This window comes from Musca autumnalis, unplaced genomic scaffold (assembly GCF_047663935.1).
Source record: "Musca autumnalis isolate F117 unplaced genomic scaffold, ASM4766393v1 scaffold_4, whole genome shotgun sequence".
In the NCBI taxonomy this organism is placed as follows: Eukaryota; Metazoa; Arthropoda; class Insecta; order Diptera; family Muscidae; genus Musca; species Musca autumnalis.
The window spans coordinates 75,494,948-75,519,159 of record NW_027411977.1 but is presented as its reverse complement, the minus strand read 5'-3'; the positions used below and the strand labels follow the sequence as shown (position 1 = coordinate 75,519,159).

Below are 24,212 nucleotides of genomic sequence, written 5' to 3'. Positions count from 1 at the left end.
TTATTTCTTTCTCTTTTCAAAATATTCTGGCTTTTTTCTTTCAATAAAAATAAAGGTTTCATTCAATTTGGAAAAGGTTTCATTTGATTTGGAAAAGGTTTCATTTGATTTAGAGAGGTTTCATTTAATTTGTAAAAGGTTTAATTTAATTTGGAAAAGGTTTCATTTAATTTGGAAAAGGTTTCTTTCAATTTGGAAAAGGTTTCATTTAATTTGGAAATGCTATATATAGTTACCAAATGTCAATATTGTTCAATATTTTCAATTACTGATTAATTTGACTTTATATTTTATACAAATGTATGTCTGTCGTTATCATCAATTGATCACATTTAAAGACGTCAAGAAAAAAACGTATGTACTACGTATCTTCTCAAGAACTAGGGATGCCGATGTCGTACATTATATATAAAGTTCATTGGCATAAAAGATTGTTATATAAATTGAAAAACATTTTTACTGAGACATACCTGCGTATGTGTAAAGCGTTTGTTTCCTGGGACAGATCAGCAGATTGCTTGAGATGTAAAACAATAAAGCTTAGTTGGACCTAGACAAGCTTTGTGAGGAAAACGAATCGCTTTATGAGTATCTGTCTTAAAAGTATTACTATGAATAAGACTACAATTCTTATCGGTTACTGGAAATGCCTAATTTCTGGGATTATAGATTTGAAAAATGTGCTTGTTGGCACCTCTAATTGCACGGTATTTTCCGTGTGATAAGATGGAATGACTCATAATTAGAAAATAAAAAAACAATAAAGTTTATATCTTATAAGTGTGTATTATGGGATTTTGTTGTTATTTTTTTAAAAGGGGGCCAAAATCATTGTACCCCACACTCAATGATATTGTCCAAATTTAAAGTATAAATGTACGCATGTAAATTTTAGAAAATTATCAAAACAAAAATCCTTTAAAGAATAATTTCTGAGTAATACATTTTATTTATTTAGGAGATAATAAATGATACTGCAAGCTATCACTGGGAAATGTCGATTAGATAAGGCAAAAAAAAAAAAAAAAAAACAAAACAAAGTATTTAACACCCATTTAATTAATTAGACTTGTCATAGATGCGGCATTTTAGGAGGTAGTCTAGTTTGACCATTTGTAGTGTTAAGATTTGTCGAACAACATGTGTTGGATTTTATAATTGTTTTTTGTAAAAATTGTATAAAAAAATCAAAATGGTGGAAGGTTTGGTAATGATTAATGTCAAATTATTAAACAATTAATATAAAAGAAACAAGTGAACTATAAATAAAACATATAACAAAAGAACAAAAATAAGGTGTTTTTAGTAGAAACTTTTTCAGTGATCTTTTCTTATCAATGAGAATGCAAAGTGTTAAGCATCAATACAACAAACCACTTTAGAGATAACTGAAATGAAATCTTTTACAATATTACCAGAAATTAATAAAACAAAATATTATATACCAGTACAACAAATTGTGAAACAACAAAATTTCTTAGAATTATAGCAATCGAAAAATATTGCAAAACCTTACAAAAAACCAGAGGAGAGGTACCGGTATTTGGGATTTTTTTAAACATGGTCACCAATTTTTGTTACGAAGTTTCTGACAACGAATAATGAAAAGGAAACCTTCGAAATACATACTTGAAATAGGGAGAAACAGTTAAAAGGGGGAGAGGTGTGGATTTTTCAATGTTTCTTTGCTTGGAAGTTTTCAGATCTCTGAGTATCAAAAAACTTTAATCACAACGAATCAGGGCAAAAACGTTAACACAAACAACACACCACCTGGAAGCCACATGAGCCGAATAAAGCATTACGAAGTAATGTTAACAAGGTACCTTCTCCATTACCAGTATTCAACATATTTGATCCTTTCAGCTTTTAGTCTAACGAGGGATATATCCACTTTGATACGATAAAAATTTGCCTCATCGAAATAATGGTCTTAGAACCCACATATTTTTGGACGAAAACCGTTTCAGATAATTTTATATCGATCCTAGCCCTGTTCGCTAGCTGGAGTGCACAATAACTCTCTATCAATAAAGGGATCAACCGATGTTGTGGAGATAACACAATTCAAAAAATTTTATACAACTTCAGTTTAAGTATACGTGTCGGATATCTTCTATGGGAAACGATCAGATCATCAGATATTCTATGGAAGATCATCAGATCTTCTATGGAAGATCATCAGATCTTCTGTGGAAGATCATCAGTTCTTCTATGGAAAATCATCAGATTTTTTATGAAAGATCTTCTATAGAGGATCATCAGATCTTCCATGGAAGATCATTTGATAAAAATGCTAAGATTTTCTATGGAAGAACATCTGTTTTTTTACTGTAGATAATCAGATCTTTTCTGGAAGTTCATTGATGTTCTATAGAAGATCATTAGAACTTCAAAGGAAATCTAGAGATCATCTTTGCAAGATAATCAGATCTTCTATGGAAGATCATCAGTTATTCTATAGAAGTTCAGCAGATTTTCTGTGGAAGATCATCAGTTCTTTTATGGAAGCTCATCAGATCTTCAATGGAAGATAATCAGATCTTCTATGGTAAATCATCAGATCTTCTATGGAGGATCACCAGATATACTATGGAAGTTCATCAGATCTTGACTTTTTCTATAGAAAAATTGACTTTTTCTATAGAAAAAGTTGGCTGAATTGACTTTTTTATAGAAAAAGTTGAATTGACTTTTTGTACAGAAAAAGCTAGCTGAATTTTCTTTTTCTATAAAAAAAAGTTGGCTGAATTTACTTTTTTTATAGAAAAAGTTGGATGAGTTGACTTTTTCTATAGAAAAAGTTGGCTGAATTGACTTTTTCTATAGAAAAAGTTGGCTGAATTGACTTTTCTATAGAAAAAGTTGGCTGAATTTACTTTTTTTATAGAAAAAGTAGGATGAATTGACTTTTTCTATAGAAAAATTTGGCTGAATAGATTTTTTCTATAGAAAAAGTTGGCTGAATTTACTTTTTCTATAAAAAAAAGTTGGCTGAATGGACATTTTCTATAGCAAAAGTTGGCTGAATGGTATTTTTTTGTAGCAAAAGTTGGCTGAATTGACTTTTTCTATAGAAAAAGTTGGCTGAATTGACTTTTTCTATAGAAAAAGTTGGCTGAATTGACTTTTTCTATAGAAAAAGTTGGCTGAATTGACTTTTTCTATAGAAAAAGTTAGCTGAATTGACTTTTTCTATAGAAAAAGTTGGCTGAATTGACTTTTTCTATAGAAAAAGTTGGCTGAATTGACTTTTTCTATAGAAAAAGTTGGCTGAATTGACTTTTTCTATAGAAAAAGTTGGCTGAATTGACTTTTTCTATAGAAAAAGTTGGCTGAATTGACTTTTTCTATAGAAAAAGTTGGCTGAATTGACTTTTTCTATAGAAAAAGTTGGCTGAATTGACTTTTTCTATAGAAAAAGTTGGCTGAATTGGCTTTTTCTATAAAAAAAAACTTGGCTGAATGGACTTTTTCTATAGCAAAAGTTGGCTGAATTGACTTTTTCTATAGAAAAAGTTGGCTAATTTGACTTTTTCTATAGAAAAAGTTGGCTGAATTGACTTTTTCTATAGAAAAAGTTGGCTGAATTGACTTTTTCTATAGCAAAAGTTGGCTGAATTGACTTTTTCTATAGAAAAAGTTGGCTGAATTACTTTTTTTTATAGAAAAAGTTGGCGGAATTGACTTTTTCTATAAAAAAAATTGGCTGAATGGTCTTTTTCTATAGCAAAAGTTGGCTGAATTGACTTTTTCTATAGAAAAAGTTGTCTGAATTGACTTTTTTATAGAAAAAGTTGGCTGAATTGACTTTTTCTATAGAAAAAGTTGGCTGAATTGGCTTTTTCTATAGAAAAAGTTGGCTGAATTGGCTTTTTCTATAGAAAAAGTTGGATGAGTAGACTTTTTCTATAGAAAAAGTTGGCTGAATGGACTTTTTCTATAGCAAAAGTAACTGAATTGACTGTTTCTATAGAAAAAGTTGGCTGAATTGACTTTTTTATAGAAAAAGTTGGCTGAATTGACTTTTTTATAGAAAAAGTTCGCTGAATTACATTTTTCTATAGAAAAAGTTGGCTGAATTGACTTTGTCTATAGAAAGAAGCGGAATGGAAGATCATCAGATCTTCTATGGAAGATCATCAGATCTTCTATGGAAGATAATCAGATCTTATATGGAAGAACTACAAATCTTCTATAGAAGATCATCAGATCTTATAAGGAAGTCATTGCATCTTAAATGAAATATCATTAGATATTCTATGGAAGATCATAAGAGCTTCTTAATTCTGATGTTGAAGTTAATGGGCTAGTTAGCAAACGCAAGCGGACAAAATGGCTAAACCACCTGAAGCAAAGCACATTGGTACAGGACTGAGCATATTAGCTTCGTTCCAGAACTAAAAAGTTTTTACCCATTTAACACATTTTGAACATTTTTCCCCGAAATGCGTTCCCGTACAACAAAAAAGTTGCAAAATGTTCACTTCTCTTTGAACAAAAAGGGCGCTGAATGGCTCTCTCTTTAGAAATTTTTTACACGACAAATTTGAGTGAGCAAAAATGTGCAACATGTTTGCCGGCATCCGATTGGCTGACACGCCCACTTTGACATTTGTTCCAGTTTTTTTGACGTTTCAGTCATTTTTCCGTTCCCGTACGTTTTGGAAAAATGTGTGCGTTGAACTCATTTTTGACGGTTCTCTCTTTTGCACATTTTACCATTAAAAAAGTACTGGAACGGAGCTATTGTGGGCTAAATCACACTCGAATCTGAGAATAAAGAACAATAGAACAGCTATAACGGGTGCACCGTGGTGCAATGGTATGCACACCCCGCTTTGCACGGTAAAGGTCGTGGGTTCGATTCCCCGGCCAGTCAACATCAAACATTTTCAACGGTGGCAAAATACACCTCAGTAATGTTGGCGACATTTCCTGAGTATTTCAGCCATGTAAAACTTCTTTACAAGTGGTGTCCTTAAACACGTCGTTCGGACTCGGTAATAAACAGTAGGTCCCATATAATTGAGCTAATGTGAATCGGGGTACACTCATTGATATGAGAGAAGTCTTCCTTATATCATCTGGGATGTTTGTGGAACAATTATATAGAACGGCTATAACTTTCAAAGGTACAGTATTGACAAATCCCAAGAAGTGCGACCAATCCCACGGCAGCGGGTTCTTTTGTAACGGATTGACCCGGAACCATATTGTTTCGGCCAGCGGAGCCAACCTAGCATTAAACTTATGCTTCTAGGTAGGTTTAAATGCTGCTACAACGACAGAAGTGCGACAGTTTCTAGAGAACATCGCATAAGAGCCCACCCAGTCAAGTACAGAAAATGTAGCATTACTCATATAAGTCGAGAACTGAACCAGAACAGACTGGTCATCGTGACTCTTGGTCTATCGAAAGCCTTCCTTTGATACCGTCAACCATCTCAAGCATATAGGGATTACTCTAGCCGTGGTTGCAAAGAATAACTAACTAAAGCTGTGTTCCTTTACTTACCTGAGGTTACCATTTTTGCCATTTGTTACCATTTTTAACCTGCAAAGCGTTCCTTAACCCCGAAAAGTGGCAAAACTGGAAGCAATTTTTAAGAGAGTGAGAGTGGAGAGAGAGCGAAAATGGCTTTCTCTTCTACCACAGGCTACCAGCAAAATTTCTGTAGGTAAAAAATGGCAGAACTGATTTTTCGACTTTTGTTTGACGATTATTTCACAATAGTTGTGTCTTTTTACTTTCTCAGTAATAATTATTCAGTAACTTCTTTTCAGAGAGTAAGAGAGATTTTACTCTTTGATACGAAAATAGAGAAAAAAGTAAAAAGACAGCATTTAGTAAACTTTAGCAAGATAACAGTTGATAAGCAAAACAAAAACATTGGCGCCAATGCATGAAAGAAAAAACTAACACCAAAGTAATGAAAAAGTTCTTCAATTTTAAGGAAAATAAATAAAAAATAATTAATATATTAATAGGTGTGTTCGTTTACTCAACAATTTGTACGAATTTGTACAAGTCCAGTAACTTCTTGTAAACGACTAAGGTCTTTTGCATTGTACTGTAGAGTAAACGAACAACTTCCAGTAACAATTCGTACAAATTTTCAGTAAACCAACACACATAATAAAACTATCAACTATCAATATAGCTGAATCGTAATATTTATAGAATAAATAAGATAAACATTGAGCAGCTGACCAGTAGCAGATGATTAAAAAACAGCTGATCGAAATTGCTAAATGTTGCTGGGAAAAATTCTTTCAGCAACTTTTAGCAATTTCTCAGCAAGCAACTGTCAAAATCGTTCTCTCACTTCGCTCTCTTTTACTGAACTTTTGTGTAAAAAGACAGCATTTAGTAACATTTCGTAATAATTATTACAAATTATCACGTAAAAAGACACACCTAATGAAAAAGAAAATGGTCGATAAACAGAAGAAAAAGTCGAAAGCTGACAAAACTAAATTAAAAACTGTGAAATAAAAGACGAAAATTGATTTTTTATGTTTCTTTTTGACATTGCTGCCAGATATACCATTTTCCGTTCCTTTACTTTTATGGTAAAAATGTTCATGAGAGAGCAATTTTGACGCTTTTCTCTTTTACCACCCTTACCATTAAAAAAGTAAAGGAACAAAGCTTAATTAAGAAATATATATGAAGCAGAAAACGCTAAGAGAGAAACAGGCAGTTCTTCAAGGTTGGGTGATATCTCCGTAACCGTTAAATCTATGCCTTTCTTAAAGACCACACCCTTCGCACAGATTAAAGATTGTATACATGACTGATTTAGGGAGGGACACATTTGTCGATGGTTCCTTGATTCTGAGCACCAATCCACTTTACGTGGTATTTTTATGTTGTTGTCAATATTTGCAATGTAAATATTGCATTTATGAAGACAGCCGTACTATTTTTGATATTGTTAGATTTTAATTATTCCGCAGTTTTTGTTTATGTATCGATGATTATCGATGAGGTACATATCGACTTGAAGAGCATTTAAAATGTATGTGTATTTTTATCTTCTTTTAATAACATATTTGTTTTATTGCCTATAATTTGTCGTTCTTGTAGAAAAAATCAATCGAAAAATGTCTCTCTCCAAAGGAAAAACCCCTAGATCCAGCCTATGTACGTGCCGTAATATTGAAAACATACGAATTAAAAAGTGCACATCGTATACTTAATATAGCTCAACAGCAAGAGATAACATCAAATAGATTCTCAATGTGGAAATTTTGTATTTTCGTACATAAACTTTTACACGAAGGACATCAACAGATTCTGTACGATAGCTTTGAATATGTTCAGCAATTTGTAATTTTGGGTAATTTTTGGACGGCCCAAAGCACCCACCATTTATCACAATGTATTGCAAGCTATTGCCAACTGCTGCAAAGGAAACTAACATTTCATCAGACATATCGACACTTTAAGGGAAATTTTGAATATGAATATGAAAAAGATTTGGATTTGAATACTGTGTAAGTAGCAATAACATACATACCCCCATTATTATAAGTCTTCTTTTGTTATTGTTTGGATTATAGCGTTCCGGTTAACTTAAAGTTAAAAGTGATGATTGAATTTCAAGGAGGAGCTTCTTGTCATTAACTTTCAATGTGAAAATTATATTTTTAATGCCTCCAAATTGGTTTATTTTGCATTTTCAAATCCATCAGATAGTAAAAGAACACATGTAATAATGGCCCATACTAATTTTTCTTACTGCATTTTTAATTTTTCTTCTTTTCCCTCATTTAGATATCAACTTTCTTTGGATATGTGTGATTATTTACAAGATTTGCTACATTTGCAACGTCTCATATTTATCAACCTTAAGACTGATCAAATTATACCAGATTCCAAAAAAGGCTTATGCCGTTTAACAGCCTTGGTCACCATTCTGGCTGAATGCAATTTACTCTATCGACATACTGTGGACGTTTTACGTTTGCTACATTCTCAATTACCTCCAGATGACATTTCCGGCTTAACAGAGCGTTTTAACAACAACATTTTTGTTGAATTGCAGAGATTTTATGAACAAGTACGATTAATTTCCGTACCGTCAAACTATTTCGAAATACCAGAATTGCCAGTAACATCACCAATTGTAACAGATCAATATTATGGGACATCATCGATGGCATCGATGGCTAATCGGAACAATCATGAACTGAGTGCACCATTTTTTAATGATTTTGATTAAATATTTGAAATTATTTATTGAGATTTTATACATATGTACATACATAGTTTGTAAGATGATCAGAAAGATATGTTTGTACATAGTACACTTATTAGATACACAAAATTTTTTTTATAGATTAGTTTTGTAACTTGCAGATAATTAAAGCTTTGTTCCTTTACTTTTTTAATGGTAAGAGTGGTAAAAGAGAAAAGTGTCAAAATTGTTCAAAATTGCTCTCTCATGAACATTTTTACCAGAAAAGTAAAGGAACGGAAAAATGGTAGTTCCGGCAGCAATGTCAGAAAAAACATAAAAAATCAATTTTCGTCTTTTATTTCACAGTTTTTAATTTAGTGTTGTCAGTGTTCGACTTTTTCTTCGGTTTTTCGTCCATTTTGTGAAATAATCGTCAAACAAAAGTCGAAAAATCAGTTCTGCCATTTTCTACCTGCAGAAATTTTGCTGGTAGCCTGTGGTAGAAGAGAAAGCCATTTTCGCTCTCTCTCCCCTCTCACTCTCTATTTAACACTAATAAGAATCATGGGATTATCTGACCTTTTTATTACTTGCGTAGGTGTTTATAAAAAAGTATTCTCATTCAACATTTATTGTTCTTATCGTCGAAGGTAGAAAAGCGTTTTTTATCTATTCGTGTAAGTCGCCAGTATTTTCGTATTCAAACAACCCCCTCCCAAATTATAATTTTTGTATCCATCTTTATTTTTTGTTTTACACGAAAAAATTAAATTTTGTCGATTCTCAAGGAGTTAAGCCGAATAGAAGAAGACAGTGGAGGTGTCTTGTTATCAAGAGTCGACTTCCTTTACGTGCCTGAGGTTACCAGTTTTTACCCGTAAGGTGTTCCCTAACTTTTAAAAGCATACAATTTATATGAGAGCAGTTCACCACTTTCATCATTTTTTGCCACTGTTACCATTTTTAAAAGAAAAAGAACAGACCAACTAAAAATTGTTTTATGTTCAAATTGTGCGCAATTTAATAAGCGAGTCCATTATTAGATTCTAAATATTTGACATACATATAGTACATTTACATTTACGAAATCGAGTGGATTTCAACTGTCAATACCTTTGTGTATACGTCAAATGAAATCTCATCTGAAATCCATTGGATTTCATTTAACGTTTAAGCAATGGAATTGACAGTTTAAATCGAGTGCATTTCGTAAATGTAAACCAAGCATTAGGATCAATAGGTCAAATAATTTCTGATAATCTAATCTTTGAAAACTTGTCCTTCTTTTAAAAGAAGATACATTTGTAGCTATCTTATAGCCGATAGGTAGTTTACACTATCTATCAATGTCATATGACACGAAATAAAAACATTCCATATCTACCCACGCAGGCAATGTGGAGACGTTATTTTTATTACAATTTTGCTGATGTGGACGCACAAAGTAAATGGCGTAAGAAAATCCCCAATATTGCACATGTTAGCGACTATATAATGATGGAAAATTTCATGTCATATGACATTAACATATAGTGTAAACTACCCCTTAAATGACCGATCCTCCATATGTGCAACTGCAATATTCAGGCCAACAGGTGTCTCATTAAGTGGTAATTTACAATTTTAATAACAACACACTAAAAATGAAACTGAAAACCCATATTCCAATGCCATCGATAGAAAGTGTAAGTTTCACAACACAACATTAATGCCAACTTTTATTGTCTCTGCGTTTTTTATAAAATTCTTGAAAAATACTCAAGTGGAAATAAAGGAAAAAAACATAAATATTTAACAAATAACTATTTTATTTATCAATAGAAAATTTATTAGTCTCTATAAGCGCCAAAGCAAATAATGGCTGGATGACCACCAGAGTAAATCAAACAGCTACTTTGTTTGGTGAATGCAATGGCAATTACATGGTACAAACATCATAACCGGGCAATTATCTGGTATCTTCTTAATATGGGGAACATCTGCAATGGCAACAACAAATAATTCCATATGACGATAATGATGACATGATTTTCCGTTTTTAATCGTACACAGGCACAAGAAAGTCAAAGTCTTGCCATTCAGGTTAGTACTTGGAGACCAAGCTCATTGGATGAGTTTGAAAGATTGTATCAAGCACGCGACGCTAAACAATCGATTGTTGGTAATTTACTGAAACAAATCATAAGCGATGAATTGTACACTATCGGATTTCAGTGTGTGTGATATAAAGAAGATATGTACGTTTCATTCATAATGTATTCAGTATTTGTTCGGTATCGTACAAAACTTTAATGATTGGTCTCTGATATTGGAATCCGCAGATCGCAATTTTTGCTTAATCACCTCAAAGAACAGCACTAATGACTTCATCTGGACACTGGAACCCGCAGAAACATTGTAACGTCTTTATACTTTTACATCGTCAATTCCAAATTGAATGGCTAAAGGGAATAGGAGAAAACTACTGAAGGTAGTCTATGTGATTCTAATATTGCAACAATATAATTTTTTCGTGGGCAAATCCAAGCTTCCTGACACAATGACCCCAAAACTCTAAAATATCTAATGATGACGAACTAAAATGGTATCTATAGAAAGGAGTGGACATATACAATTTATTCTGGTACCTCCTTCACATTAGTTCAACACTTTTGCGTTTTATCCAGTTTAAGGCCACTTCTCGCATCGTGCTGATATTAGGTGTGTACGATAACTTTCCCAGCAATAATTACTCAGTCAGTTCCAGCAACCTCTCTCAGTGAATTTTACTCTCTCAAGTAAGAAAAATTGCAGAAAGTTATCGAACAGCATTTTGCAAAAACTTGCAAGAAATGCTCTGTTCCAGAACCTGCAAGAATCCCCTACCTTTTACTACGATAACTTTTTTTCCTTTATGCTATCGAAAAAAATAGTAAAAATTAGTAGATTCTTGCAGTACTGGAACAGACCAAAAGTCAGCTGTTTCCGAAAATGGATGAAATTTGTTTTTATTTCTTTTGAAATTTCCAAGCAAACGGAACAAAAACATAAATTTTAAAATTGGAGTTTACTTATTTAATGCTTTAATCCTATCCACAACCCTTTAGAATCTAAAAAAATGTGCAATTGTGAAATTTTCTTGGTCAAAAATGTTAACATTTCGAGTTGTTTACATTGAACAGGTGATTAAAAGTCAACTGATCAGACTTGCAAATTTTTGGGGAACAAATTTTCCCAGCAAAAATTTGCAAGTTCTCAGTCACAAAACTCTCTCCAAACTCGCTCTCTTTTGCTGGATAATTTTGTTATCGAACAGCATTCAGTAAAAATTTGTACAAATTATTGGGTTATCTTACACACCTATTGTAAGTATACATTACAATTAACTTTGAGGGAATCCAATACTTCCCGAAATATGGAATCCGAAAGTGGCTGCGCCCATAAACATTTAGGAGACAGGTGACATCAATTCGGGCCCAATATGAATTGAGGCAGCTACATCGTCCGGATCTTAACTGGCATAAACCCACTCGTGTTTGCCTTGGCGGCTGGCATTCTTCTGTTGCGATGGATAGGGTGGTCTCTTAGTATGGTCTTCATACTTACTGTACCTCTGTACTACCTGCGAAACTCCATCAGTGTGAATGTTATTCAAGTCTGCCTGCCTTCTCGCTTGCACCTTTGGACCCTACACTTATATCGTACAATTATTTGCATACATTACGATATCTATGCCGTCTGGAAGATGTGGAATTTAAGAAAGGTAGCGGTTAAGCAGTTCCGGAGATATCACCACGCCTTGGGGAACTTCCTGTTTTACTCTAGAATTTTATTTTTGAATTCTACAAACATGGCTTGTGGCAAGTCTTGTTTATGTCCTTAAACAGCTTGCATGGTTGAAGGTATCAAAGGCCTTCGATAAGTCAAGACTCGACTAATGTGGTACTGTCCATTTTCTGAAACACATGATGATGTTGGGCAACGGAAGCAGTATTGCTTATAGAATCTTCGCTATTGGTTACAGGCCTGTACGATTCACCTCTGTCGGCTTCATTGCCTGGCTCCAGTAAAGGGACACCCTCCATATTCTCCATATTATAAGGATGGCTAATGATAAATTGAGGACACTTGTCATATACTAAACTCCGGGTTCATCCAGTTCCTTAAGCATTCCCATTGGGATTCCATGTGCGCCCAGCGCCCCTCCGTCTGTCGTTCTGTCTTCCTGATGGGCACTATTAAGCTCGAACGGATCCACCAATTTGGTCCAATATAAGCACTTCGTAATATTTTGTCCAAACGTATAAAAAGTTCGAAAAGGGGACGTTTCACTCCACTCATTCGGGTACCTCCCCACAAACATTAAAATGTTATCGCTAAAATGGTGACGGGGGTAACCGATTTGATGCAAACTTTGCTCAAAATATTTCTTAGAGCCATACGAGTAGATCCGTTAAGATATTGACTGTATGGGGTATACGTTACATCCCTCGGATAATATCGAAATTTTTGGCAAATTCATACTAATAAAAAAAGTCCATAAAATTCTGAAATCTCCCTCAAATATTTTTGATCAAAAAAGATTTCGGTTGCGTATCCGTTATTTCATCAGCCCAAAGATGAAAGTCTCATACTGTGATTGTAGGTTTAAATTTTGACGAAATATAATGGTGAATTACTCTTGAATATGAGTCCTCAGACGATGTCTATTTAAAATCAGGGAATTAGCAGATAATCGTCGATTTAAAATCAATAAAGTGTCAGCACAAAAAGTTTTGGGTTTACGTCTTTTTTTTATGACACAGGCTGAGAATAATTTAAAGACTTTGGACTGCTTGACAAATTGTCTGATTGACAATCAGTCAACGTGACACCACCAATGTGACTGAAGGAAGTTCTATCACTCATTCCCCACGTTTCGAGAGTGACTTAACCCATATCCACAGTTGATCCGTTTCGGCCTATGTTCATCTAAAACTGTTGACTTGAATGAAAGTCCTCTGATTTGTGGTAACTTGTTATAGGGACATCAAAAATTCTTTAAGAATTTCCCACAATTTATTAAAATAGTTATTAACCAAACAATTAAAACCCCTTCAAATTGTATCTTACATTGTTAACGTTTATTTCTCTCAATCCGACAGATAACTTATAATTTTTTTATCGAAAAAATACAATCAAAATAATACAAACGTTTAATAGAAATCATCTTCGATAGCTGTTTGACGATTCTGTTGATTTTTAATTTGATCTTGAGAATTATACATATAGGCCACTTCACGTCCAGTTGTTGCCATTTCGGGGGTTTTGTCATCTCTTATCCGTATGAAACGTGGAAATCTAAGCGATATACCCTTTTCGGGATCAGCAATACCAATGGCAGCCTTGTGTATGGGACTTATTGATAGATCAGCACATTTAACTTCCCACACTTGGACAGGTTCAAACCAATCATCTGGTTCCAAGGAACTGTCACAGGCAATATATGACTTTTTAGTAGGCACAACATGATTTTTAAAGAATTCCGCATGTGTCTGTAAACTTTCATCGGAGAAGCCGGTGCCAATTTTACAAATACTTTGATATTCTTCATTTTCATCATCATAGCAGGCGAGAAGAAAACCACCATAACTACCGGTACGTTTGCCTTTACCTCGATAACCACCAATTACCACTAAATCCAATGAATCTCCACAACCAGCCAAGTAGTCCTTTTTAAGTTTCAGCCAATTTCTAGAACGTCTGGCAATTTCATATGTTGCATCTTTTTGTAGGGTCTTTACCATCAATCCCTCACAATTGCCCTTGATAGATTCTTCCAAGAACGCTTGGACTTCATCCACATCACTGGTGTCCATGGCATGGGCAAAGTGCCACATACCTTCGGTTTCATTGAAGTTCTCTTTCATTAGCTTTCTACGATCTGCAAAGGGTTTCGTAACCAATGGCTCACCATTCAAGTATAACAAATCAAAGGCATAGACACAGACCTGTACCTTAATTTCTTGCACATCGACATTTTTGCGTTTCCTTGTCGTCAACACCTGGAAGGGTAGAATCATTTTCTGTTCCACATCCCATGCCACAATTTCACTGTCAATAATGTACGATTTGACACCGGTTTTCGAAAATTCCCCTATTCGACAAATAATATCGGGATATTTTGTGGTATTGTTTTCCTGATTACGAGAGAAGATTGAAATTACACCATTTTCGTCACAGTGAATTTGGGCACGTTCTCCATCGTATTTAAACTCACAGGTGATTGTGAGACCATCAAACCGCTCCAAAACTTCTGATACACCTTTAGTAGGTTGAGCCAACATGGGTTTAATTGGTACACCTGGTAACATGGGACAACGCTCTTCGATTTCATTGATACCATATTCCAAAAGGGTTGGTATAATTTTATCATAGTTAGGACACTGACAGTAGGTGGTCTTTAGTATCAATGTTACCTCTTCGATTTCACTTTTGAGTTTTTCTTCACCCATTTTCTTTAGATTATCCATATATTTGCTCTTGACAATACCAGTTGCCACTGCGTTGATTAAACTCTGTTCAGCTATGCCGATACGCAGCTTGCCAATCAGTGATCTGATGAAGAATCTTGCTTCCGATCCACGACATGCTATGAAGATGTCCTTAATAGGTGTTACTTTATTTTTACCAGGGGCATTTGCAATATCTTTGAGTTTTTTGAAAACCCCCGATATGGTTAAGGGCGCTGGCTTAAACATCATGCGTTGGGCCATACGAGATTGTTCTGCTACTATGCCCAAATCACCGGTTAAATGTGTTTGAGACTTAATGAAATCCATTTTACGTCCAGTTGTGTCACAGATGATTTTCATTAATGTCGTTTCGGCCACACCAAGTTCCAGACCCTCATAAGCAGGTGCCAATTGATTGATGGAAAGGTAAATGCTGGCCAACAAATCTTCTGGATTGGTGACTATGACAGAACTGAAAAAGTTGCCCAATATTTCTACCATTTTCAAACGACCTCGTGTTTCCTCAATCAGCTGGAATGTACGTGTCAAGGCTATGTAGGGTATCTTCTGACCTTTCTTCCAGGCTGCATCTTTCAGTGGGTGGTAATTGCTTTTGTCTGGATTGTAATCGGTTGTTATGCTATCCACCTTTGTATCGTTCAATTGAAGGCACATTGTTTTTTGTGCTGGCTTTTCGGGACTACTCTTGTCGTCTTCCTTCTCTTCTTTTAGTGTTTCTTTTTTGACCACCACCGTTGCGGTTTCTGGTTTGGATTTATTGCTACTTGATTTTTCATTTTCCTTACTACCCGGACTAGTTTCTTCAGTCTTTACTTCAGTTTTGATTACTTTTTTCGCATTGCCGGTTGCTTGTGACTCCTCCTGGTCAGATTTTCTCTTTACCGGTGTGTTGCTGCTTTTGTTATCTTTTTCGTTGGCGTTCTCCGTCGTTTTATTTACTTCTTTTTTCTTTACCTCTGCATTGCTTGATTGGTCCTTTGGCTTGAAAAACGATGTTATATTTCTCTGAGACATTTTTCCACCGGCAACAAAAAGATTGTTCAACAATCTATTAGCTTTGTTTTTATTATTCTCGATAAGAGGGAAATGCCGCCAACTTTCCAGAGATGACAATTGATGTTTATTTATTTTTTGGTCTCTGCTGCTTTTTTCTGTAGCAATTGGTAGTGTTGTAATATTTGGTGCTTTTGTGGCAATAGTTCTGGTTGTAGGGGAGGGTTTAATTTTCAAAAATAATTTGCAAATGAAGCGATTCATTTGTTTTGTTTTTAAGAAAAGCACATTTCCCTTTATTTCGCAATAACTATTACTTGACAAGTAAATATGTTTATATGTATGTTTGTAATGCTTGCAAAAAAGCTGTCAATACACATTTGCAAATATTCAATGCAAGCCAAACAATAGAGTTACCACATTGTTGGTATTTGGTAAGAGAATGTACAGTACTGTGGCATTTTGTGAATCACATACCAGCCAGCATGGCATTGGTTACTGTAAAATATGAGAGAGAAACAGTTCAATAAAACAGAACCAACCAAGCAACTGCTTATAAAATGGGTTATGTCAAAAATGTCTTTATGTTGTTGGGGAAATTACAACAAACATATTTTTTTATAAAGGGATTTGACATTTCATATTCGAACAGCTGGTTGATACCACCACCTATTTTTTATTTTTTATGGTATTTTGAGTGTTGTAAAATGGAAAAGCATGTGTATGTTGCCACTTTCAATCGCGAACACGAATAACAGGGCGACTCATAGAAAATTAAACGAACCATTATACAGCGTAAGCGACAGTGTTGTCAATCATAAAAACGAACCAATATCAAACTATGCGTTTTTATGTGAGAACGCATAATTTTAAACATATTAACGTTTTTATTTATAATTTTCTTTTGTTTTATGACCATTTTTCAGTAAATTATTAATGGGCAGTTTAAGGTTATAGTTGTCCCATTTTTAAAGTTTTTAAAGTTTATACTAGTGTGCATATTGAAAGAGAAGAACAAACGAAAGAAGGATGGTTGACTGCAAAGCAATGAACGGAAACAAACAAAACGATTCCCGTACCAATCACACAAAGCCACAAACTTTTCAGCTTCTCTGAATCGTTTCATTCTCACAACCAAAACAAAAACACAAACTTTTCAATGTAAAAAGATGGAAACCGTACGATTGGAGAAATGTAACTTCGGTTATGCTTTGCCGAGTTGTTTCATTCACCACCGAAACAAGAAGTATTTTTGGTTTTTTTTGTTTGCCGTGCGTATTGTCAATGACACACTCAGCCACACACACACATATGATTGCTTAACAACCCTATAAGATAGCATCAGCATTCCACAGTGAATTTTATCAACCACCAATCAGCATACCACAGTGAATTTTATCAACCACCAAACGTTTTTGATTTATTCACATGTGTTTAGTACTATTCCGTTTTCTATCTGCTCTTGTGGAGTTGAGTACTTTTCGCTTTTCGTTTTGTTCGCACTCACGAATATAAACAAAACAAAACTAAACAGCGAGCTCGGCCAACGAGGGTTATGTTTCGTTTTGTATTGTTCCTATGGAAAATACGAAACGAAACGATTGGAAATGTTATTTAAAGTATTTTTACGTACTCTGCTGCAAAGTGGTACTTTGTTTCAAAAGATTGTATATCGTGTATTATTGTATTGCAGACCAGACTTTACCCACTGAAATACCTTAAGGACATGATATAGTATTTGATTTAGGTATAAAACATGCATGCAGAGAATTGTGGGGAATCGTTTTAACATAGCCCCCATAGACGATGTATTGCGAGTTCTCAGATTGGATGTAAAGTCCATTAAAGAAGGACTAGTTTAATGTAATTTGTTATGTATTTCTGATTATAAATGGTTTCACCACGAAGAAAATGATCAATATATGTTCATATTTTCGTAAATTCCCAATATGATGATACCTCCAGAATTCACTTATTTTGAGATTGTACACGCATTGTCCAAATTGAAGGACTGTAACATGGTATTTCGGATTCTGAAAGGGTAGAAAACATTTGTTATTTGTTCTGGTTTAAAATTAATCCTGGTTTTTGGTGGAAAACCCATATTTGGGGTCAACAATTCTTCATACGCTGTGAAACATTTTTATTTCTATTCTTAAAAACTGCAACTAAAATTAAAAGATTGTGTTGCTAGAAGCCTTTCTACATAGTGTGCTTTGGGAACATAGCATTTCAATTCAGCCTGTAGTATGTTTGCCATAATTTATTGCATTTTTAAAACTAACGTACTTGACATGCAGCACAACTGAGAATGAGAAAAATTCCCAACATTATTAAAACAAAATCTCATTATCATTGTAGGAGATCTTAATGGCAAGATACTACAAAAGTTATATTATAAAAAAGCATCTTATTAAATTTACAAACAAATTGTGCAGCTCATTTATGTTTGTAATTAAATATTTATTTATTATTCATTAAGTGGAAATAATAAAAAAGTCTAATTATCACGCTTTTTATACCTACATATTCGGCTAATTGAGCTGCAATGGGTTTGTTGTCTGCAATCTCCTCAGGCTGTTGATTGCCTCTATCGTTCTGAGATAGTTGCCATTCCAAAGTTTCCATGATGTTGTTTCAACATGTTCTCAGAGTTCAATTAAATCTGTACTTTTGAAAATTTATCTTCTTCTTTTCCTACACGAATCTGTGTCACAGGAAATAGTAATATGTACGAGCACATACATACATATATCTTTTATTTACTTCACTGAATAAGATCACATAGAAACAATAATATTACATACAATTATCATATTGAAAGTAAATAGATTTCTTTTGAATTCGATTACAATGATAATTGAGATTATCTTGGGAATGTTTTTTATTTGTGTTTACATTTTTCCGACACGATTACCGTCTCTGGGCAAAAATTATTTACTGATTGTTCTTTAGCGAAGGGGCAAATTCAAGCTACTGATATTTTTTCATGGCATTCATTAAAGCTGAGCTAGCTGTCTGCGATCAATCGTTGTATACAAACATCTATCTAAGGAAAATGAGAGAAAGAGTAATGCTGCAGTGAAAAGATTTATGGAAATGTGTGATTCCCTACATTGCATTGAGAATCAGGCATTTTATCCGCCTATTGAATAATAAACAATAATAACTCTAATGGTATAAACATCGGGGTCAGGAAAATGACCCCATTTAAACTTATTGAATAGAATAAAGTTATTAAAATGGAAGAATTAGCCCCTCAGACGTTGAAGTTTTTCAAACAGTAGATGGAGGTCATCTATAGACCCCTTTTGACCCTTTTGAGATCTTCTATACTCAGAGACTCTTTTGAGGTCAAATAAAGACTGAAGACCTCTTGAGGTCTTCTATAGACAGAAGAGTTGTTGAAGTCTCCCATAGACAGAAAACCTATTGAGGTAATCTATAGCCAGAGGTCTTCCATATACAGAATACCCTATTGAAGTTTTCTATAAACAGAATATTCTTTTGAGGTCTTCTATAAACATAAGACCTTTTGGGATATTCTAAAAAGACATCTTGAGGTCTTCTAATCTTAAGGGCTTCTACGGACAGAAGCCATCTTGAGGTCTTTTATTTAGAGAAGTCTTCTTGAGGTCTTCCATAAATTGTTCTTTAAACAGAATACCTTTTTGAGGTGTTCTGTAGACAGAAGACCCTTTTGAGTTGTTCTGTAGACAGAAGACCCTTGTGAGGTCTTCTATAGACAGGATACCCTTTTAAGGTCTTCTTTAAACACAATTCCCTTTTGAGGTATTGTGTAGACAGATAACCCTTTTAAGATATTCTATATAAGATATTCAGAAGACCGTTTTGAGGTCTTCTATAAATAAATTACCCTTTGAGGTCTTTTATAGACAGAAGACTTCGTAATGTTTTCAATAGACCTTTTTAATATCTTTTATAGCCCGAGACAATTTTGAGGTCTTCTATAGATAGACACAATTTTGAGGTCTTCTATAGACTGAATACCCTTGGGTGGTCTTCAATTAGATAGAATACCCTTTTGAGACTTTCTGTAGAAAGAAAGCTCTTTTGAGGCATTCTGTAGACTGAAGACTCTTTTGAGGTACCCTATAGACAGAGGACCTTTTTGAGGTCTTCTATAGATGGAAGACCCTTTCGAAGTTTTCTATAGACAGAATACCCTTTTGTAGTCTTCAATTAGGTAGAATACAAAGGGTATTCTTTTGAGGTCTTCTGTAGTCAGAAAGAAGACCCTTTTGAGTAATTCTATAGATGGAAGACTCCTTTGAGGTATTTTATAGACAGAAGACTTTTTTGAAGACCGTTTTGAGAACTTCTATAGACAGAACCCAATTTAAAGGTCTTCTTTAGACAGAAGCCCTTTTAAGGTATTCTCTAGGCAGAATACCCTTTTGTGGTTTACAATTTGACAGAAGACCCTTTCGATATCTTCTGTAGCAGATGACCCTTTTGAGATTTTCCGTAGACAAAATAACCTTTTGAGGTATTCTATAGAGGTTTTCTGCAGACAGAAGACCATTTTGAGGTCTTCGATAGGCAGAAGATCCTATTGAAATTTGTTATATGTATATATAGAAGCCCTTTGGGTGACGTAGGGGATGGAAGATACCAAGGAACGGTCCTGACCGGTTTTAACATGGCAAAGGCCAGGATTTATCTTGGTCCCTCTTTCATCTCAAGTGGACACTGACCTCCCCGTGGTGTCACCTGGGGAACTGCCTTTAACACCCGTTAAAGATAGTGAGCTAACATGTGCCGCGCGTTCACCCATAAGAACGTTAAAATCTTTGGACGTAGGGTTAGTAACCCTCCCCTAGAAAAAAACAGCCTACTATGAAAAAACGAAAGAAAAGAAAAACAAACCCCTCTAAAGTTGACGAACCCCGCAAACGTTTTAAGGACCATGATCTGCGAATCTGCACCTGGGATGTTCGCACTCTTTATATAGAAGGTGCAGTCTTTGCATTGGCAGACGTACTTGAAAAGTACAAGGCCGATATTACTGCCATACAGGAAATACGATGGATTGGGAAAGGCGTCACAACAACACCTAAAGGTGACGCACTGTATTATAGCTGCCATGACATAAAGCATGAGTTTGGTTGCGGATTTGTAGTTAGTCGGAGACTAAAACATCTGGTATCCAGCTTCACCCCAGTGAATGAAAGACTTGCTGCAATTCGAATAAAAGCTAAATTCTTCAACATCAGCTTTATTTGTGCTCATGCTCCCACCGAAGAAAAGGACGAACAGACCAAAGATATATTTTACGAGCGCTTAGAAGAAACATATGACCGTTGCCCTTCCCATGACATTAAAATCATTCTAGGCGATTTTAATGCCAAAGTTGGAAAGGAGAATATCTTTGGCCCAACAGTCGGGAAATTCAGTCTCCACAGTGAAACATCTGACAATGGTATGAGGCTGATACACTTTGCAGCTGCAAAAAACATGGTAGTTAGCAGTACCAGATTTAATCATCTCGATATTCATAAGGGCACCTGGCTGTCTCCAGATCAAAGAACAAGTAATCAAATTGATCATGTTGTAATAGATGGAAGACATTCATCCAGCGTGTTGGATGTACGATCGTTTCGAGGCGCAAACATTGATTGATTGACCACTACCTTGTTGCAGCAAAGGTACGTACCCGTCTAAACGTTGCAAATAAAGCACGAACAGACTCAATGCGCAAGTTGGACATCGATAGGCTACAAACACAACAGATAGCCACAGCATATTCCACTCAACTAGCCCAATTGCTTAACGCGAGCACTCCTTGTCCCGATAACATGACAACACAATGGCAACATATTGCCCACTCCATGCAAACAGCCGCAAAATCAATACTTGGATACCAGAGACCTCCACCAAGGAATCCATGGTATGATCAGGAGTGTCGTGCTGCCACCGAAGAGAAAAATGCGGCATATGGGGCTACTTTACAATCCGTAGCAACGCGTAGCGCACGAGAGAGATACAGGGAGAAAAGGAGAGAGGAGAAACGTCTTTTCCGCAGGAAAAAGAGAGAAAATCGGGAGTGTGAAAAAATCGAGATGTACAGGAGCCAGAATGAAGTTCAAAAATTCTACCAGAGAGTCAAGCATCAAACTGATGGCTTTGGTACAGGCACATCATCCTGTAGAGAACAGCAAGGTAATTTGGTAACTGATACAGATAGTGTACTCAGGATATGGAAAGAACATTTTTCAAACCAGTTGGTATCCAATAGTAGCGAAGTCGACGAAGATATCACAGATCCAATCCCAGAAGATGGTATTGAATGCATACCGCCCAGTCAGTAAGGTAAGGACAGCAGTAAATCGCCTGAAGAATAATAAGGCAGCAGGAGCTGATGGCCTACCAGCCGAGCTGTTTAAAACCGGAGGCGACACGCTGATAAGGTGTATGCATCAGCTAGTTAGCTCCATCTGGCAGGAAGAACGCGTACCCGACGATTGGAACCTGAGCATCCTGTGTCCCGTCCATAAGAAAGGAGATAAGACTTTATGCTCCAACTATGGGGGCATAAGTCTTCTCCCTATCGCCTACAAGATAGTGTCAGGGATATTGTGCGAACGACTAAAGGCTATGGTCAACGAGATAATTGGACCATACCAATGCGGCTTTAGACCTGGCAAGTCCACCATTGACCAGATATTTACCTTGCGGCAAATCCTGGAGAAGACCCAAGAGATGCAGATCGACACCTAGCACCTTTTTGTCGATTATAAAGCAGCCTTCAACAGCCCGCTGCGTTCAAAGGTATTCCAAGCCATGTCTGAATTTGGTATCCCCTCATAGCTCATCCGGCTTTCCAAAATGACTTTAACTGACACGATGTCTTCAGTTAAAATAGGAAAGAACCTCTCCGAAGAGTTTTGTACCAAAAGAGGTTTCAGACAAGGAGACAGCCTTTCGTGTGACCTCTTCAACATCCTGCTAGAAAAGGTTATACGAGAGGCAAACGTCAAAAGAAGTGGCACAATCTACACTAATAGCCACATGTTACTTGCTTATGCTGATTATATAGACATCATGGGACGATCAGTAAAATAAGTAACAGATACCTTTATGAAGGTCGAGGGAGAATCTGCTAAAGTGGGTCTGGCGGTGAACGGTGAGAAGACCAAGCTGATAATGTCGACGCGCAATGCGTCCATTGAGACCGGTTTTAACATGGCAAAGCCCAGGATTTATCTTGGTCCCTCTTTCATCTCAAGTGGACACTGACCTCCCCGTGGTGTCACCTGGGGAACTGCCTTTAACACCCGTTAAAGGTAGTGAGCTAATATGTGCCGCGCGTTCACCCATAAGAGCGTTAAAAACTTGGGTTTGGGCGTCGGGTTAGTAACCCTCCCCTAGAAAAAACATCCTACTATGAAAAAACGAAAGAAAAGAAAAACAAAAGACTTCGTATACCTCGGCACCGCCGTAAACACAACAAACGACATCAGTTGTGAAATAAAAAGAAGAATTGTATTGGCCAAAAGATGCTACTTTGGCTTAAGTAAGCACTTTAAAAACAAAGCCACAACTCGTCAAACAAAAATAACGCTTTACAAAACACTGATACTATCCGTGCTGATGTATGGTTCGAAGCCTGGGTACTTGGGCAAGCAGATACGGCAGTGCTTGGCGTGTTTGAGAGAAAAATTCTTCGAAAGATCTACGGACCGATCTGCTATGAATCCCAATGCTTTAAATGTTTTAAACAGTTCTAGGTAAAATATCATTGGAATACATTACACAGTTCCAAGGGTCTTTCTCACTAATCGGAGAAACACTCAACATCGATTTTTAAGGAAACTTAGCTTCACCACACTAGGTTTAAAATACTGTTGCTTATCATAGTCAGCTACCGATGGTTTAAGTGTAGAAAAATCATTCGACAGATTCAAATAGTTAATTCCATATTGATTGTATAACTGAGACAACAGTGGCTAGCCAAAACGACGAGATGTGGACCGAAAACTTTGCACCAATGCTATTGCTAAGAAAGAAAACGTCAATGAAATAAATAAAAATTTAATGCTTAAGATAGGAAAAAATGTTGATCTCCGGATTATAGAGGTATAAAAAATATGAGATGTCCGGATTACCGAGTCTGCAATGTAAAAAATTTTAGTGTCCGGATTTACGAGTGTCCGGATTATCGAGAATATACTGTATACCCTCGTTAGGGTAACAAGTAAAATTAAAAATCTTACACCTATACCTGAATCTTAATTTCAGAGCCAAACTCATATATAGTTTCATGTTGGCTATAATTTAACGCAATCCCTTCAGATTAGTTTGAGACGCATTTCCGATGCACTTTCCACTCCTTCAGTTGCAGATTTGGTTCCATAGAACTTTTGCGGAAGTTGTCTTATTCCTTATTTTTATTGTAAAATATAGCTCACTAGTTTTAGCGAAAGTTAAAGGCGACTCAACAGGTAACATCCCAGACTGGTTAATATCCACCTGGGACGAATAAGAAAGCAAAATAAGTCCTAAATGTTGTTAT

General features: G+C 35.5%; 3 protein-coding genes across 12 annotated transcripts in view; 1 reads left to right on the top strand and 2 right to left on the bottom strand.

The window, feature by feature from the left end:
- The window catches only part of Pura (Puratrophin-1-like), a 326,190-nt gene that overhangs the window by 29,271 nt on the left and 272,707 nt on the right, over positions 1-24,212 (bottom strand). The window lies entirely within an intron of this gene.
- On the top strand, positions 1,091-9,988 carry LOC141402681 (huntington interacting protein related 1-like). 3 transcript variants are annotated; one of them, XM_073984435.1, is made up of 3 exons: positions 1,091-1,822; positions 7,094-7,503; positions 7,784-9,988. In XM_073984435.1, exons 2-3 carry the CDS (start codon positions 7,247-7,249, stop codon positions 8,229-8,231), a joined length of 705 nt encoding a protein of 234 aa, XP_073840536.1. In that variant the 5' UTR covers positions 1,091-1,822; positions 7,094-7,246; the 3' UTR covers positions 8,232-9,988. The 3 variants fall into 3 exon arrangements, with proteins under 3 accessions (XP_073840536.1, XP_073840535.1, XP_073840538.1); XM_073984434.1 differs by having other exon boundaries at positions 1,093-1,207; XM_073984437.1 differs by lacking the exon at positions 1,091-1,822 and adding an exon at positions 2,387-7,025 and having other exon boundaries at positions 7,784-8,534.
- DNAlig1 (DNA ligase 1) lies at positions 13,270-16,068 on the bottom strand. Its single transcript, XM_073984433.1, has one exon. It carries the CDS (start codon positions 15,938-15,940, stop codon positions 13,364-13,366), a length of 2,577 nt encoding a protein of 858 aa, XP_073840534.1. The 5' UTR covers positions 15,941-16,068; the 3' UTR covers positions 13,270-13,363.